Source organism: Dryobates pubescens, chromosome 15, assembly GCF_014839835.1.
Source record: "Dryobates pubescens isolate bDryPub1 chromosome 15, bDryPub1.pri, whole genome shotgun sequence".
Taxonomy (NCBI): domain Eukaryota; kingdom Metazoa; phylum Chordata; class Aves; order Piciformes; family Picidae; genus Dryobates; species Dryobates pubescens.
Genome location: NC_071626.1, coordinates 26,816,514 through 26,830,712, shown reverse-complemented (window position 1 = coordinate 26,830,712; position 14,199 = coordinate 26,816,514). Strand labels below are relative to the sequence as shown.

The 14,199-nt window shown below is 55.8% G+C and overlaps 1 protein-coding gene across 1 annotated transcript; it reads right to left on the bottom strand.

The window, feature by feature from the left end:
- Positions 1 to 1,024: 1,024 nt before the first annotated feature.
- On the bottom strand, positions 1,025 to 4,389 carry NINJ2 (ninjurin 2). The gene is made up of 2 exons (XM_009911640.2): positions 4,161 to 4,389; positions 1,025 to 1,201 (listed from the first exon to the last, which is right to left on the bottom strand). The coding sequence occupies exons 1-2, from the start codon at positions 4,357 to 4,359 to the stop codon at positions 1,041 to 1,043; spliced, it is 360 nt and encodes a 119-aa protein (XP_009909942.2). The 5' UTR covers positions 4,360 to 4,389; the 3' UTR covers positions 1,025 to 1,040.
- Between the last annotated feature and the right edge of the window lie 9,810 nt (positions 4,390 to 14,199).

Below are 14,199 nucleotides of genomic sequence, written 5' to 3'. Positions count from 1 at the left end.
TTTACATAGAACCAGAGAATTGTCAGGGCTGGAAGAGACCTCAAGGCTCAGCCAGTTCCAACGCCCCTGCCATGGCCAGGGACACCTCACACCACAGCAGGTTGCTCACAGCCACATCCAGCCTGGCTGCAAACACCTCCAGGGATGAGGCTTCCACCACCTCCCTGGGCAACCTGTGCCAGGCTCTCACCACCCTCATGGGGAAGAACTTCTTCCTAACATCCAATCTGAATCTACCCACTTCTAGTTTTGCTCCATCCCTCCCAGTCCTATCCCTCCCTGACACCCTCAGAAGTCCCTCCCTGACACCCTCAAAAGTCCCTCCCCAACTTCCTTTCTCCCTTCACATACTGGAGGGCCACAATTAGGTCTCCTTGGAGCCTTCTCTGGTCCAGACTGAACAGCCCCAACTCTCTCAGTCTGTCTCCATAAGAGAAGTGCAGGTCATGTAAGCAGAGATGTGAACTTTGCTTCTTGACTTAAAGCTCTTTTGACCTGGCATGGGAACCCAAGCATTTTACTAGACTCTTATTCACCAGACTCTTGAACATGAGAGGTTGTTAAAAGAGCTCCCACCAAGCCTCACTGGCTGTTATGAAGAGCTCTTTCATCTGCACCTTGGCAGAACCTTCTTCCCTTCTGCTCAGACAGTGCTGCTATCCCTGGATGCCTCCCAGAACACCCCTAGTTTTCTTTCCCCAATTTAGCTCCCATCCACAGCTGCTATTTGTATCCAGGGTGAAGCCTGCAGCCTTGTGAAAACCACCTGCTGCTGCTAAATCCCAGCAGCTGGCATGCTTGTGGTGTTCTTGCTTTAAAAATCAACTAAGGAGAAGCCCTCCTCCTCCTCCTGAGGAAATTCATTCAATGGCCTGAGAAGCTCGTGGGACACCCAAGTGCCTCTGGAAAGACTTTGCTCATTTGTGCACTTCTGCCTTCTGTTCAAGCTGGCAGTGATGCTTTCGGAGGCTGAACTCCTCCCAGGGGCTGGCAGGGGTGGGAGCTCAGCCCTTTCTTACCTGACTCCGTTGCACCATGACTTAATAAGGCCGGAAATTCCTAGGGTAAAGGCCAGTCTTCTGCACCCCAAAAGCTGTGATGAAGATGTTGAGGATGACTGTGATGAAGATGAGAGCTGTGGCAGCGTTGTTGAGTATATTCAGGCGGGGCTGCTTTGCAACATCGTTCAGGTTCAAACGGGCTGCGGAATACGATGCACAAAGGCAGGCAGAGTTGTAGCTTGACTCCAAGATCCCCAGCCCCTGTGAGCCTTGCCCTGCCCTTGGGCACTGCAGCCACAGAGCTGGCAGAATAGTCCCAGGACCTTTACAGGGGCTGCAGCTTGCCCTAGGGTGATGCAGGAAGACAGAGCTACACGGGGGTGCCGCGGCACTCCAGCCGGCCAACCCAAATTACTGCTGCAGGCTAGGCAGGCATGTGCCTTGTGCCCCCCACACTGCATGGCCATGGGGCATGGCAAGGGAAGGCTGAGTGACACGGGAAGGAGGTCAGCAACATGGCACTAGGGCTGGGAGGCCACTGTCTCCTTGACACCCAGCCCTCACATGTGTGCTGACACAGCTGTTAACCCCCTCCTCACCTCCGGACCAAAAGGTGTCTGAGCACAGGACGGAATCAGCTCTGGCTGATGGGCACTGATCAGCTCAGACAGGGGAGCCCCTTGGTGACTGGGCAGTCTGGCCAGAAAGCCACCCAAATGGCAGCCTTGTGGATCCCTGTCTTCAGTTGTAGTTCCCAGCCCCTCTTCTTGCACCTGGCTCCAGCCACTGTGGCTGCCACCAGGAAAGGCTGACATGAGGGGCAGGGGGAGCGACCACACCACAGCATTTCCCATAGCCTCTGCTCCCTTGGCACAATGAAGACCCACCTAGGATAGACAGGACAAGGCAGCCTGGGGGGGACTTGTAATGTTAGGCATGTGTTGGAGGATGAAATATAGCAACTGCTGTATCAGATGGGGCAAGTCTGTCTGATGTGCTGCTGTTAATGGATGTCTGTGCAGCACTAGCAGACCTGGGGATTGATTACCTGTGAGGTTAACATGGGGAATACCTCTTCCTAAATCATTCTGTTAGGCCCTGCCTGAGTAAGGCAAAAGATGCAGCAGAAACTGCAGCAGCTGCAGGAAGGGGCACACAACAGGGTGGGCAACTCTCTTCCTTCTTCATGCAGCAGAGAGCCAGGGAAGGAAGAGCAGTGCCCACAGCTGCAACCCCCTGAGCACTTTGAAAAGCAGTGGCACAACCCTCTCCACCACCCACCTTCAGCAGCCCTGTGCCAGCCAAGCCATGGGCTGCCCTGCCCCTGCAGCACCCTGCCATGCTGCTCTGCCCCTGCAGCACCCTGCCAGGCTGCTCTGCCCCGTGCCAGCCAAGCCATGGGCTGCCCTGTCCCTGCAGCACCCTGCCATGCTGCTCTGCCCCGTGCCAGCCAAGCCATGGGCTGCCCTGCCCCTGCAGCACCCTGCCATGCTGCTCTGCCCCATGCCAGCCAAGCCATAGGCTGCCCTGCCCCTGCAGCACCCTGCCAGGCTGCTCTGCCCCATGCCAGCCAAGCCATGGGCTGCCCTGTCCCTGCAGCACCCTGCCATGCTGCTCTGCCCCATGCCAGCCAAGCCATGGGCTGCCCTGTCCCTGCAGCACCCTGCCAAGCTGCTCTGCCCCATGCCAGCCAAGCCATGGGCTGCCCTGTCCCTGCAGCACCCTGCCATGCTGCTCTGCCCCATGCCAGCCAAGCCATGGGCTGCCCTGCCTCTACAGCACCCTGCCATGCTGCTCTGCCCCATGCCAGCCAAGCCATGGGCTGCCCTGCCTCTACAGCACCCTGCCATGCTGCTCTGCCCCATGCCAGCCAAGCCATGGGCTGCCCTGCCTCTACAGCACCCTGCCATGCTGCTCTGCCCCATGCCAGCCAAGCCATGGGCTGCCCTGCCTCTACAGCACCCTGCCATGCTGCTCTGCCCCATGCCAGCCAAGCCATGGGCTGCCCTGTCCCTGCAGCACCCTGCCATGCTGCTCTGCCCCATGCCAGCCAAGCCATGGGCTGCCCTGCCTCTACAGCACCCTGCCATGCTGCTCTGCCCCATGCCAGCCAAGCCATGGGCTGCCCTGTCCCTGCAGCACCCTGCCATGCTGCTCTGCCCCATGCCAGCCAAGCCATGGGCTGCCCTGCCTCTACAGCACCCTGCCATGCTGCTCTGCCCCATGCCAGCCAAGCCATGGGCTGCCCTGCCTCTACAGCAACCTGCCATGCTGCTCTGCCCCATGCCAGCCAAGCCATGGGCTGCCCTGCCCCTGCAGCACCCTGCCAAGCTGCTCTGCCCCGTGTCAGCCAAGCCATGGGCTGTCCTGTCCCTGCAGCACCCTGCCAGGCTGCTCTGCCCCGTGCCAGCCAAGCCATGGGCTGCCCTGCCCCTGCAGCACCCTGCCATGCTGCTCTGCCCCATGCCAGCCAAGCCATGGGCTGCCCTGCCTCTACAGCACCCTGCCATGCTGCTCTGCCCCATGCCAGCCAAGCCATGGGCTGTCCTGTCCCTGCAGCACCCTGCCATGCTGCTCTGCCCCGTGTCAGCCAAGCCATGGGCTGCCCTGCCCCTGCAGCACCCTGCCATGCTGCTCTGCCCCGTGCCAGCCAAACCATGGGCTGCCCTGCCCCTGCAGCACCCTGCCAGGCTGCTCTGCCCCGTGCCAGCCAAACCATGGGCTGCCCTGCCCCTGCAGCACCCTGCCATGCTGCCCTGCCCCTGCAGCACCCTGCCATGCTGCCCTGCCCCTGCAGCACCCTGCCATGCTGCTCTGCCCCGTGCCAGCCAAGCCATGGGCTGCCCTGTCCCTGCAGCACCCTGCCAGGCTGCTCTGCCCCATGCCAGCCAAGCCATGGGCTGCCCTGCCCCTGCAGCACCCTGCCATGCTGCTCTGCCCCGTGCCAGCCAAGCCATGGGCTGCCCTGCCCCTGCAGCACCCTGCCATGCTGCTCTGCCCCGTGCCAGCCAAGCCATGGGCTGTCCTGTCCCTGCAGCACCCTGCCATGCTGCTCTGCCCCGTGCCAGCCAAGCCATGGGCTGCCCTGCCCCTGCAGCACCCTGCCATGCTGCCCTGCCCCTGCAGCACCCTGGCAGGCCGCCTGCACCTCAGCCTTACCAGTGATGATGAGGATGATGCCGATCATCACCTGGAAGAAGAGGGAGATGCTGATGAGCACGATGAGGGTGGTGTAGTACTGGAAGGAGGTGCCCTGCTCCAGCACTGCCTTCAGCTGGGTGACGTTGGCCATGAAGAGCGCCACGTCCAGCATGCTCTCCGCCACGCTCTTCTTGGTGGCGTAGTGGTTGATGTTCATTGGCCCGGAGCTCCGCAGGCGAGGGCTGGCTCCCTGCGGGGCAGGACACAAGCACCAGCTGACACCATGGCCAGGCTGGCACACACAGCCATCACAGGCTGGCTGCTGCCACCCCATGCAGGGCTCCCCTAGAGTCACAGGCTCACAGGATGTTAGGGGTTGGGAAGGACCTCTGGAAAGCATCGAGTCCAACCCCCTGTCAGAGCAGGGCCATGGAACCCAGCACAGGTCACACACAGACACGTCCAGAAAGGGCTGGAAAGGCTCCAGGAAAAGAGACTCCACAACCTCTCTGGGCAGCCTGCTCCAGTGCTCTGGGACCCTCACAGTGAAGATGTTCCTCCTCATGTTGAGGTGGAACCTCCTGTGCTGGAGTTTATATCCAATGCCCCTTCTTCTATCACAGGGTGCAACTAAGCAAAGGTTGTCCCTGTCCCCTCCCTCACAGAATGGAATAGAATGGAATAGAATAGAATAGAATAGAACTGAATTGAATTGAATTGAATTGAATTGAATTGAATTGAATTGAATTGAATTAACCAGGTTGGAAGAGACCTTTGAAATCATCAAGTCCAACCTATCACCCAACATCATCTAATCAACTAAACCATGGCACCAAGGGCCTCAGCCAGGCTCTTCCTATACACCTCCAGGGATGGGGACTCCACCACCTCCCCAGGCAGCACATTCCAATGGGCAATCACTATGAAGAATTTCTTCCTCACCTCCAGCCTAAACCTCCCCTGGCACAGCCTGAGACTGTGTCCTCTTGTTCTGGTACTGGTTGCCTGGGAGAAGAGACCAACCTCCGCCTCACTACAACCTCCCTTCAGGCAGTTGTAGAGAGCAATAAGGTCACCCCTGAGTCTCCTCCTCTCCAGGCTAAGCAACCCCAGCTCCCTCAGCCTCTCCTCACAGGGCTGTGCTCCAAGCCCCTCACCAACTTTGTTGCCCTTCTCTGGACACCTTCCAGCAAGTCAACCTCCTTCCTAAACTGAGGGGCCCAGAACTGGACACAGGACTCAAGGTGTGGCCTAACCAGTGCAGTGCACAGGGGCAGAATGACCTCCCTGCTCCTGCTGGCCACACTGTTCCTGGGGCAGGCCAGGATGCCATTGGCCCTCCTGGCTGCCTGGGCACACTGCAGGCTCATGTTCAGCCTACCATCAACCAGCACCCCCAGGTCCCTCTCTGCCTGGCTGCTCTCAGCCACTCTGACCCCAGCCTGTAGCTCTGCCTGGGGTTGCTGTGGCCAAAGTGCAGAACCTGGCACTTGGATGTGTTCAATCTCCTGCCCTTGGCCTCTGCCCATCTGCCCAGCCTGTCCAGGTCCCTCTGCAGAGCCTCTCCACCCTCCAGCAGATCAACTCCTGCCCCCAGCTTGGTGTCATCAGCAAATTTACTGCTGATGGACTCAATGCCCTCATCCAGATCATCAATAAAGATGTTAAAGAGCACAGGGCCCAGCACTGATCCCTGGGGCACACCACTGGTGCCTGGCTGCCAGCTGGATGTGGCACCATTCACCACCACCCTCTGGGCTCAGCCTCCAGCCAGTTCCTAACCCATCTCAGTGTGCTCCCATCCAAGCCAGGGGCTGACAGCTTGGCCAGGAGGTTGCTGTGGGGGACAGTGTCAAAGGCCTTGCTGAGGTCCAGGCAGACTACATCCACAGCCTGCCCCACATCCACCAGGCAGTCCCCTGGGCATGGAAGGAGATCAGGTTGGTCAGGCAGGACCTGCCCTTCCTAAGTCCATGCTGGCTGGGCCTGATCCCTTGGCCATCCTCTAAGTGCTGTGTGACTGCACTCAGGATGACTGTTCCATAACCTTGCCTGGCACTGAGGTCAGGCTGACAGGTCTGGAATTCCCTGGCTCATCCAACCAGCCCCTCCTGTGGATGGGCACCACGTTGGCAGCTTCCAGTCCTCTGGGACCTCTCCAGTGAGCCAGGACTGCTGGAAAATGATGGAGAGTGGCTTGGCAGCTCATCTGCCAGCTCTCTCAGCACCCTAGGATGGATCCCATCTGCTCCCATGGACTTGTGGGGATCCAAGTGGCTAAGGAGATTTCTTGACCCCCAGCCCTCAGACATTGATAGACATTGATCACATTCCCTCTCAGTCTTCTCCTCTCCAGACTAAACAGCCCCAGGGCTCTCAGCCTCTCCTCCCCAGGCAGTGCTGCAGCCCCTTCAGCATCCTTGCAGCCCTCCCTTGGACTCTCTCCAGCAGATCCCTGTCCCTCTGGAACTGGGGAGCCCAGAACTGGATGCAGTATTCCAGGTGAGGTCTCACCAGGGCAGAGTAGAGGGGGAGGAGAACCTCCCTGGATCTGCTGGACACACTCGCTGAATGCACCCCAGGATCCCCTTGGCCTTCTTGGCCCCCAGGGCACATTGCTGGCCCATGCAGACCTTGTTGCCCACCAGCACTCCCAGGTCCCTCTCCACAGGGCTGCTCTCCAGCAGATCCCCTCCCAAGCTGTCCTGCTGCAGTTTGTTCTTCCTCTGGACTCTGCTCTCATCCTTCTTGACCCTCCTTAGGTTCCTCTCTGCCCAGCTCTCCAGGCTGTCCAGGTCTCACTGAGTGGCTGCACAGCTTCAGGTGTCTCAGCCAAGCCTCCCAGTCAAAGCTGCCTGTTTGGAACCTGTGGAGAGCTTCCTCTCACACTGGCCTCGTGGTATTAAAAGACCCTTGTGGTGATCAGGAGGTTGGCAGGATTAGACAAATACTGGATGTCTTTCTTTGTTTCCATAATGTAGATTGCCCAGAGCCAAGGATGTTGCAAGGAATATTGGTTTCTCTCCCTTCAGGGCACAGACAGGCCTCAGTCTTCAAGGGGATTAGAGAAAGATCTTCTGTTTGGGTTAGACCCTTTGTGGCTGGGCTTTTTGTCTTCCTTGAACGCTTTCTGCAGGCCACTGTCTCAGACAAGGCACTAGAGCAGGTGGGAAAGGGCACTCTCTCTTCATCAGGCTCCAAAACACACCGAGACAAGGGATGGAATCCAGCATCCCTAACTTTAATCTTCAGGCACATTTTTGTCAGTGGAAAGAATCAGCTCTTTACAAGGGCTAACACACCTGCTTGCCCTTCACCTAGCTGCAAGCTGCAGGTGATGTGCCTGCTCTTAGCCATCCACCATTTCTCTCTGTTTCTTGTTAAGTGACTTTCCCTGTCAGCTGTCTTGTCCCAAATGATAAAACAAACCCAAAAGGCAGAGTGGGATAGTTTTCTATTTACCCAGAGCATCATCAGCTGGCAGCAAACCACAAGCAAAGGCACCAAATTACACAAAGCCTGAATCTACAGCAAGCTATGAGCTTCCTCCTTGAAATTAAAGCAAAACTTCCATGTGGCTGACGGGCTTTGGTTCAAACTGAGTTCCAGGAGGGCCTTGGCCTTCCTTGTTGCATCTCTACATTCTCTGGCTGTGTCTCTGTAATCCTCCCAGCTGACTTGGCCTTTTAAATAGAATAGAATAGAATAGAATAAACCAGGTTGGAAGAGACCTTCGAGATCATCATGTCCACCCTATCACCCAACACCACCTAATCAACTAACCCATGGCACCAAGCATCCTATCAAGCCTCCTCCTGAACACCTCCAATGATGGTGACTCCACCACCTCCCTGGGCAGCCCATTCCAATGGGCAATCACTCTCTCTGTGTAGAACTTCCTCCTAACCTCCAGCCTAAACCTCCCCTGGTGCAGCCTGAGACTGTGTCCTCTTGTTCTGGTACTGGCTGCCTGGGAGAAGAGACCAACATCCATCTGTCTACAACCTCCCTTCAGGTAGTTGTAGAGAGCAATAAGGTCACCCCTGAGTCTCCTCCTCTCCAGGCTAAGCAACCCCAGCTCCCTCAGCCTCTCCTCACAGGGCTGTGCTCCAAGCCCCTCACCAACTTTGTTGCCCTTCTCTGGACACCTTCCAGCAAGTCAACCTCCTTCCTAAACTGAGGGGCCCAGAACTGGACACAGGACTCGAAGTGTGGCCTAACCAGTGCAGTGTACAGGGGCAGAATGACCTCCCTGCTCCTGCTGGCCACACTGTTCCTGATGCAGGCCAGGATGCCATTGGCCCTCCTGGCTGCCTGGGCACACTGCAGGCTCATGTTCAGCCTACCATCAACCAGCACCCCCAGGTCCCTCTCTGCCTGGCTGCTCTCAGCCACTCTGACCCCAGCCTGTAGCTCTGCCTGGGGTTGCTGTGGCCAATGTGCAGAACCTGGCACTTGGATGTGTTCAATCTCCTGCCCTTGGCCTCTGCCCATCTGCCCAGCCTGTCAAGGTCCCTCTGCAGAGCTCTCCTGCCCTCCAGCAGATCAACTCCTGCCCCCAGCTTGGTGTCATCAGCAAATTTACTGATGATGGACTCGATGCCCTCATGCAGATCATCAATGGAGATGTTAAAGAGCATGGGGCCCAGCACTGATCCCTGGGGCACACCACTGGTGCCTGGCTGCCAGCTGGCTGTGGCACCATTCACCACCACTCTCTGGGCTCAGCCTCCAGCCAGTTCCTAACCCATTGCAGTGTGCTCCCATCCAAGCCAGGGGCTGACAGCTTGGCCAGGAGTTTGCTGTGGGGGACAGTGTCAAAGGCCTTGCTGAGGTCCAGGTAGACTCCATCCACAGCCTGCCCCACATCCACCAGGCAGTCACCTGGGCATGGAAGGAGATTAGGTTGGTCAGGCAGGACCTGCCCTTCCTAAATCCATGCTGGCTAGGCCTGAGCCCTTGGCCATCCTCCAAGTTCTGTGTGCACATATGGCAAACCTGCTTTTTGAGTTTTACTAAGAGTTCCTTGCTTATCCATGCAGGCCTGCTGCCTGCCCTGCTGGATGTTTTTTTCTCCCAAGGGAATACATTTCTCTTGAGCTTGGAGGAGGTAATGTTTGAACACTAAGCAGCTCTCTCAGGCCTCCCTTCCCTCCAGAGCTCTAGCCCACTGGGTATTTCTAAGTAGAATCTTGAAGAGGGGAAAGTTTGCCCTATTAAAGTCCAGGGTTGAAATTCTACTTATCACCCTGCTTCTTTGTCTGCTGGTATTAAACTCTAACATGTCATGGTCACTGCAACCAAGATTACCCCCAACCTTAACACCTACAGCCAGTCCTTCTTTGTTAATACCAGGTCCAGCATTGCACTTCTTGTTGGTTCTTCAGCTGCTTGCAGCAGAGAGTTGTCATCAATGCACTGCAGGAACCTTTTGGACTGTATGTTCTTGGCTATGTGATCTTTCCAACTCATACCTGAGTGGTTGAAGTCTCCCATGAGCACCAAGGCACTTGATCTTGAGGCTACTTCCAGCTGGCTCATCGGTAGCCTCTTCCTGATTTGGTGGTCTGTAGTAAGCCCCCACAACCACATCAACCATGTTTGTGTGTCCCTTCACTCTTACCCACAAGTTTTCAATGCTTTTATCATCTCCTCCTGGGTTAAGCTCAACACTTGCTAGTTGCTTGTTCACATAGAGAGCAGCTCCATCACTTTGCCTTGTCAGTCTGTCCTTCCTGAGAAGTCCCTCGTGGCCCATACCCACACTCCAGTCATGGAGCTGTGCCATCACAGCTCTGTCGTTGCAGCAAGATAGAACAATGGAACAATAGAATAGACCAGGATGGAAGAGACCTTCAAGATCATCGAGTCCAACCCATCAACCAACCCAACCCACCTAAACAACTAACCCTTGGCACCAAGCACCCCATCAAGTCTGCTCCTGAACACCTCCAGTGATGGTGACTCCATCACCTCCCCAGGCAGCCCATTCCAATGGGCAATCACACTGTCTGTGTAGAACTTCCTCCTAACGTCCAACCTAAACCTTCCCTGGTGCAGCCTGAGACTGTGTCCTCTTGTTCTGATGCTGGGTGCCTGGGAGAAGAGACCAACCTCTGCCTGGCTACAACCTCCCTTCAGGTAGTTGTAGAGAGCAATAAGGTCACCCCTGAGTCTCCTCCTCTCCAGGCTAAGCAACCCCAGCTCCCTCAGCCTCTCCTCACAGGGCTGTGCTCTAAGCCCCTCACCAACTTTGTTGCCCTTCTCTGGACACCTTCCAGCAAGTCAACCTCCTTCCTAAACTGAGGGGCCCAGAACTGGACACAGGACTCAAGGTGTGGCCTAACCAGTGCAGTGTACAGGGGCAGAATGACCTCCCTGCTCCTGCTGGCTACACTGTTCCTGATGCAGGCCAGGATGCCATTGGCCCTCCTGGCTGCCTGGGCACACTGCAGGCTCATGTTCAGCCTACCATCAACCAGCACCCCCAGGTCCCTCTCTGCCTGGCCGCTCTCCAGCCACTCTGACCCCAGCCTGTAGCTCTGCCTGGGGTTGCTGTGGCCAATGTGCAGAACCTGGCACTTGGATGTGTTCAATCTCCTGCCTTTGGACTCTGCCCATCTGCCCAGCCTGTCGAGGTCCCTCTGCAGAGCCTCTCCACCCTCCAGCAGACCAACTCCTGCCCCCAGCTTGGTGTCATCAGCAAATTTACTGATGATGGACTCAACCCCCTCATCCAGATCATCAATGAAGATGTTAAAGAGCATGGGGCCCAGCACTGATCCCTGGGGGACACCACTGGTGCCTGGCCGCCAGCTGGCTGTGGCACCATTCACCACCACTCTCTGGGCTCAGCCTCCAGCCAGTTCCTAACTGAACACAGTGTGCTCCCATCCAGATCATAGCCCTGCCACTGCACCCAGGTTTCCAGTTCATCCTGCTGGTTTCCCATGCTTCTTGCTTTGGTATACAGACACTTCAGAGACTTGGCAGAGGTGTCTTGACCCAGGTGATGGTGATGAAAACAGGCAGCTTGCACATGGGCTTTCCTTGTAGGGATGAGGGCAATGGCATTTGCCACTGTACAGGACATGGTACCACAGGTGAGGAGGCTGCTGCTCTCTGATCTGGGAAACTCTCGCACCGAGAGACAAAAAACTGTGATTCTTGTTTCAAAGTCCTGTCAGCCCAGGCCTAGTAGATCCACAAAGGTGGCCTAAAGGCTACTGGATGGTAAAAGCTGGAGTCTAACAATCAGTCAGGATGCTGGAGCCCTTATGATACTTGAGCATCTGTGGGGTTTGAGCACCTGGCTGTGACTCCCTCTGTTGAGCTGCCACAACACATGCACAGCTCTTCAGAGTGGGACCATTTCTGCTTTCACTCTGTTTTAAAGCTCAATCCTCTAGACTGGTGTGGCTCAGGAGCTGATTCACAAGTAACTCTAGTTTCCCTACAGCAGGATTGCCTGTACAGCTGTGGGGAATCACTGGGGAGATTAAATTATTCCTTTGTGGCAAATGGAGCCTATGTCAAGTCACAGGACATTCCTGGAGTGATTTACACCAGCAGGCTGGAGCTGGTGTCTTTCTAATCACTTGGAAAGTGTTCCTTTGGTCAGTGTGTGAATGCTACCTTTTCTTCTCTCTTTTGTATGGTATCAAAGAGAGGAAACCTGGATCTGGAAGGCAGACACCAAGTTCATCTTTCAAGTGTTGTGGCAGAGCCAGCTTGTCTGCTGGAAACCAGCACCTCACCCGAGGTGAGGATGTAGCATTCCTGCCCACGCTGCAAACGCAGAGAAATCAGAAGCTGAAGAGGTAGAGCCCAGTCACACAGCAGTGCTGGCCGAACTGGTGCTGGGGCTCAGCTCCCAGGTCCCAGTTCCAGATGGTTTGACTTTCCATATGAGACAGCCTCTTTCCCTGCAAAGGCTCTGCTGGCTCTGCCTGACCTCCCCGTCCTGCTTGCACAGCGATGCCCTTCACTGTAGGGCCTGATCGAGACCCCCATCCACCTTGGTTTGATATTTCTCGCTCTTCTAATGCTGCTTTTGATTTTGGTAGGAACTGTAATGGCAAGAAGCATGGCTTACACCACCACCCTGGCATGACATACTTCTCTCTGCTTTTAGACTTGATCTCTGATTTTGCAGAGGGGCAGCTGGCAGATCCCAGGGGCTGTGGCACCGGGCTGTGGCAGCAGAGGGCACGCTGAGCTCCACAGCTCCCTGAAGCTGATTCAAAGTTCCCACTGAAATCAGCTTTTGAGAAATTCTTTGGGGTTCACTGTGTGCTCATTTTTAAAAGAAATAGTTGCTGTCTTCTGAAAACTTGTGGAGGAGGTCTAGCCAAAGATCTCTTTCCAAAGCCTGCAGATTTTGGTCTGAGGGGAGCACAGACCTCTCTTACAGCTCCTTGAGTAATTTCTACAGAACTTGCAGTATCTCTTGTTGTGTTTTCCAGGGCTGAAATAATAAAGAGACTGCACAGTAGCTCTGACCTCCAGTCTGTGTGCTTTGTGGGTTTGGGGACCCTGTAACCAGGGGACAACAGCCTGAAAGAGACAGGGAGAGAGCATGAGGCCAACAAGTGGTGGTGATCTTCGTGGCAGTGCTCTGGCAGAGGGGAAAGCCTGAGGAGAAGCTGTTTTATTGGCCATTAGTTCCAAAAGAAATGCTGCAGGATGGCAGAGAAAGCAGAGCCCTGAATGTAGGCTGTGCACTTGTGGGGGGGAGGTGCAGACACAGCCAGCACAGGGATCCTGGCTGTACACTGCCAGCTGCACGCAGGGGAGCACACACAGCACCAGGGAAAACCCAGACAGTGCTGCACAGGATTTAGCAGTTGGCAGCTCTAAGAGCACTTTGTAAACATCGGTTACTGAAGGTTAAAAGCACACAGAGTCATCTTGCAAGGTACAAGAGGAGCACAGTTCCCTTTCTACAGGCAGAAAGCAGAGGGATTAAAGGCCCTGCTCAATCAGTGCCTCTGGTTTTCAGTGTACTGTTATTAGCTGCTCTGCTTTTCTAGGGGACCTCAGTCCTTGCAATTCCTTACCCCTTCAGCTGGGATGAGGCCAGGCAGTTTTCATATGCTTGGCCTCTGTGCCATGCCTAGGCAGGGGCAGCAGGGATGATGGGAGCGGGAACGGCAGCCAGTGGCAGGCGTCTGCTCACTGTCTCCCTCACCGAGCCGTGCGTGTCAGCTTGCAGGAGCTCTGGGCACAGTCACACATGTGCAAGAGAAGGGGCACACAGGGAATGCTTTGCTCAGTGCCAGCTGTATTGTCAGCTCTGCAAGGCAAAGGCTGTTTTTCTCCAGCTTGGCACAACAGTGAGCACCTTGGCTGTGTTCCATGGACAAAAGGAACAGTAAATCTTGTCATGGATGCTTTGGGGAAGAAGGAAAACTGAGTGCTCAGGGTCAGAGCCCCCACTTCAGCCCCTGTGAGGGCTGTTGGCTAGTCCAGTCCTGCTTGGGGATTTTGCCTTTTAATATAGTCATCTGTTCTGCTCACTGGGGGTCCTGCTCAGAGCCAAATGCTTGTGTTACTTCAATTTGTATTGGATAAATCCCAGAAAATAAATCAGGAATGCTTTCCTGGTATCTCAGTCCCTCCCCACGTACAGGACTGGTCCTGATGGAGTGTATCCAGTGTTCTCCTCCCCCTCTACTCTGCCCTGCTGAGACCACACCTGCAATATTGCATCCAGCTCTGGGCTCCCCAGTTCAAGAGGGTCAGGGATTTGCTGGAGGGAGTCCAAGGGAGGGCTACAAGGATGCTGAAGGGGCTGCAGCACTGCCTGGGGAGGAGAGGCTGAGAGGGGATTTAATAAATGTTTATAAATACCTGAGGGCTGGGGGTGAGGAGGGAGGGCACAGGCTCTGCTCAGTTGCACCCTGGCATAGGACAAGGGGCAATGGACATAAACTGCAGCACAGGAGGCTCCACCTCAACACAAGGAAGACATTCTTTACTGCAATGGTCCCAGAGCCCTGGAGCAGGCTGCCCAGAGAGGTTGTGGAGTCTCCTTCCCTGGAGACTTTTCAGACCC

Coding starts and splice junctions, on each gene's coding strand:
- NINJ2 (XM_009911640.2), bottom strand. CDS start 4,359: ATGAACATCAACCACTACGCCACCAAGAAGAGCGTGGCGGAGAGCATG. Junction 1,202..4,160: donor CATCATCCTCATCATCACTG/GTAAGGCTGAGG, acceptor CGTATTCCGCAG/CCCGTTTGAACCTGAACGAT.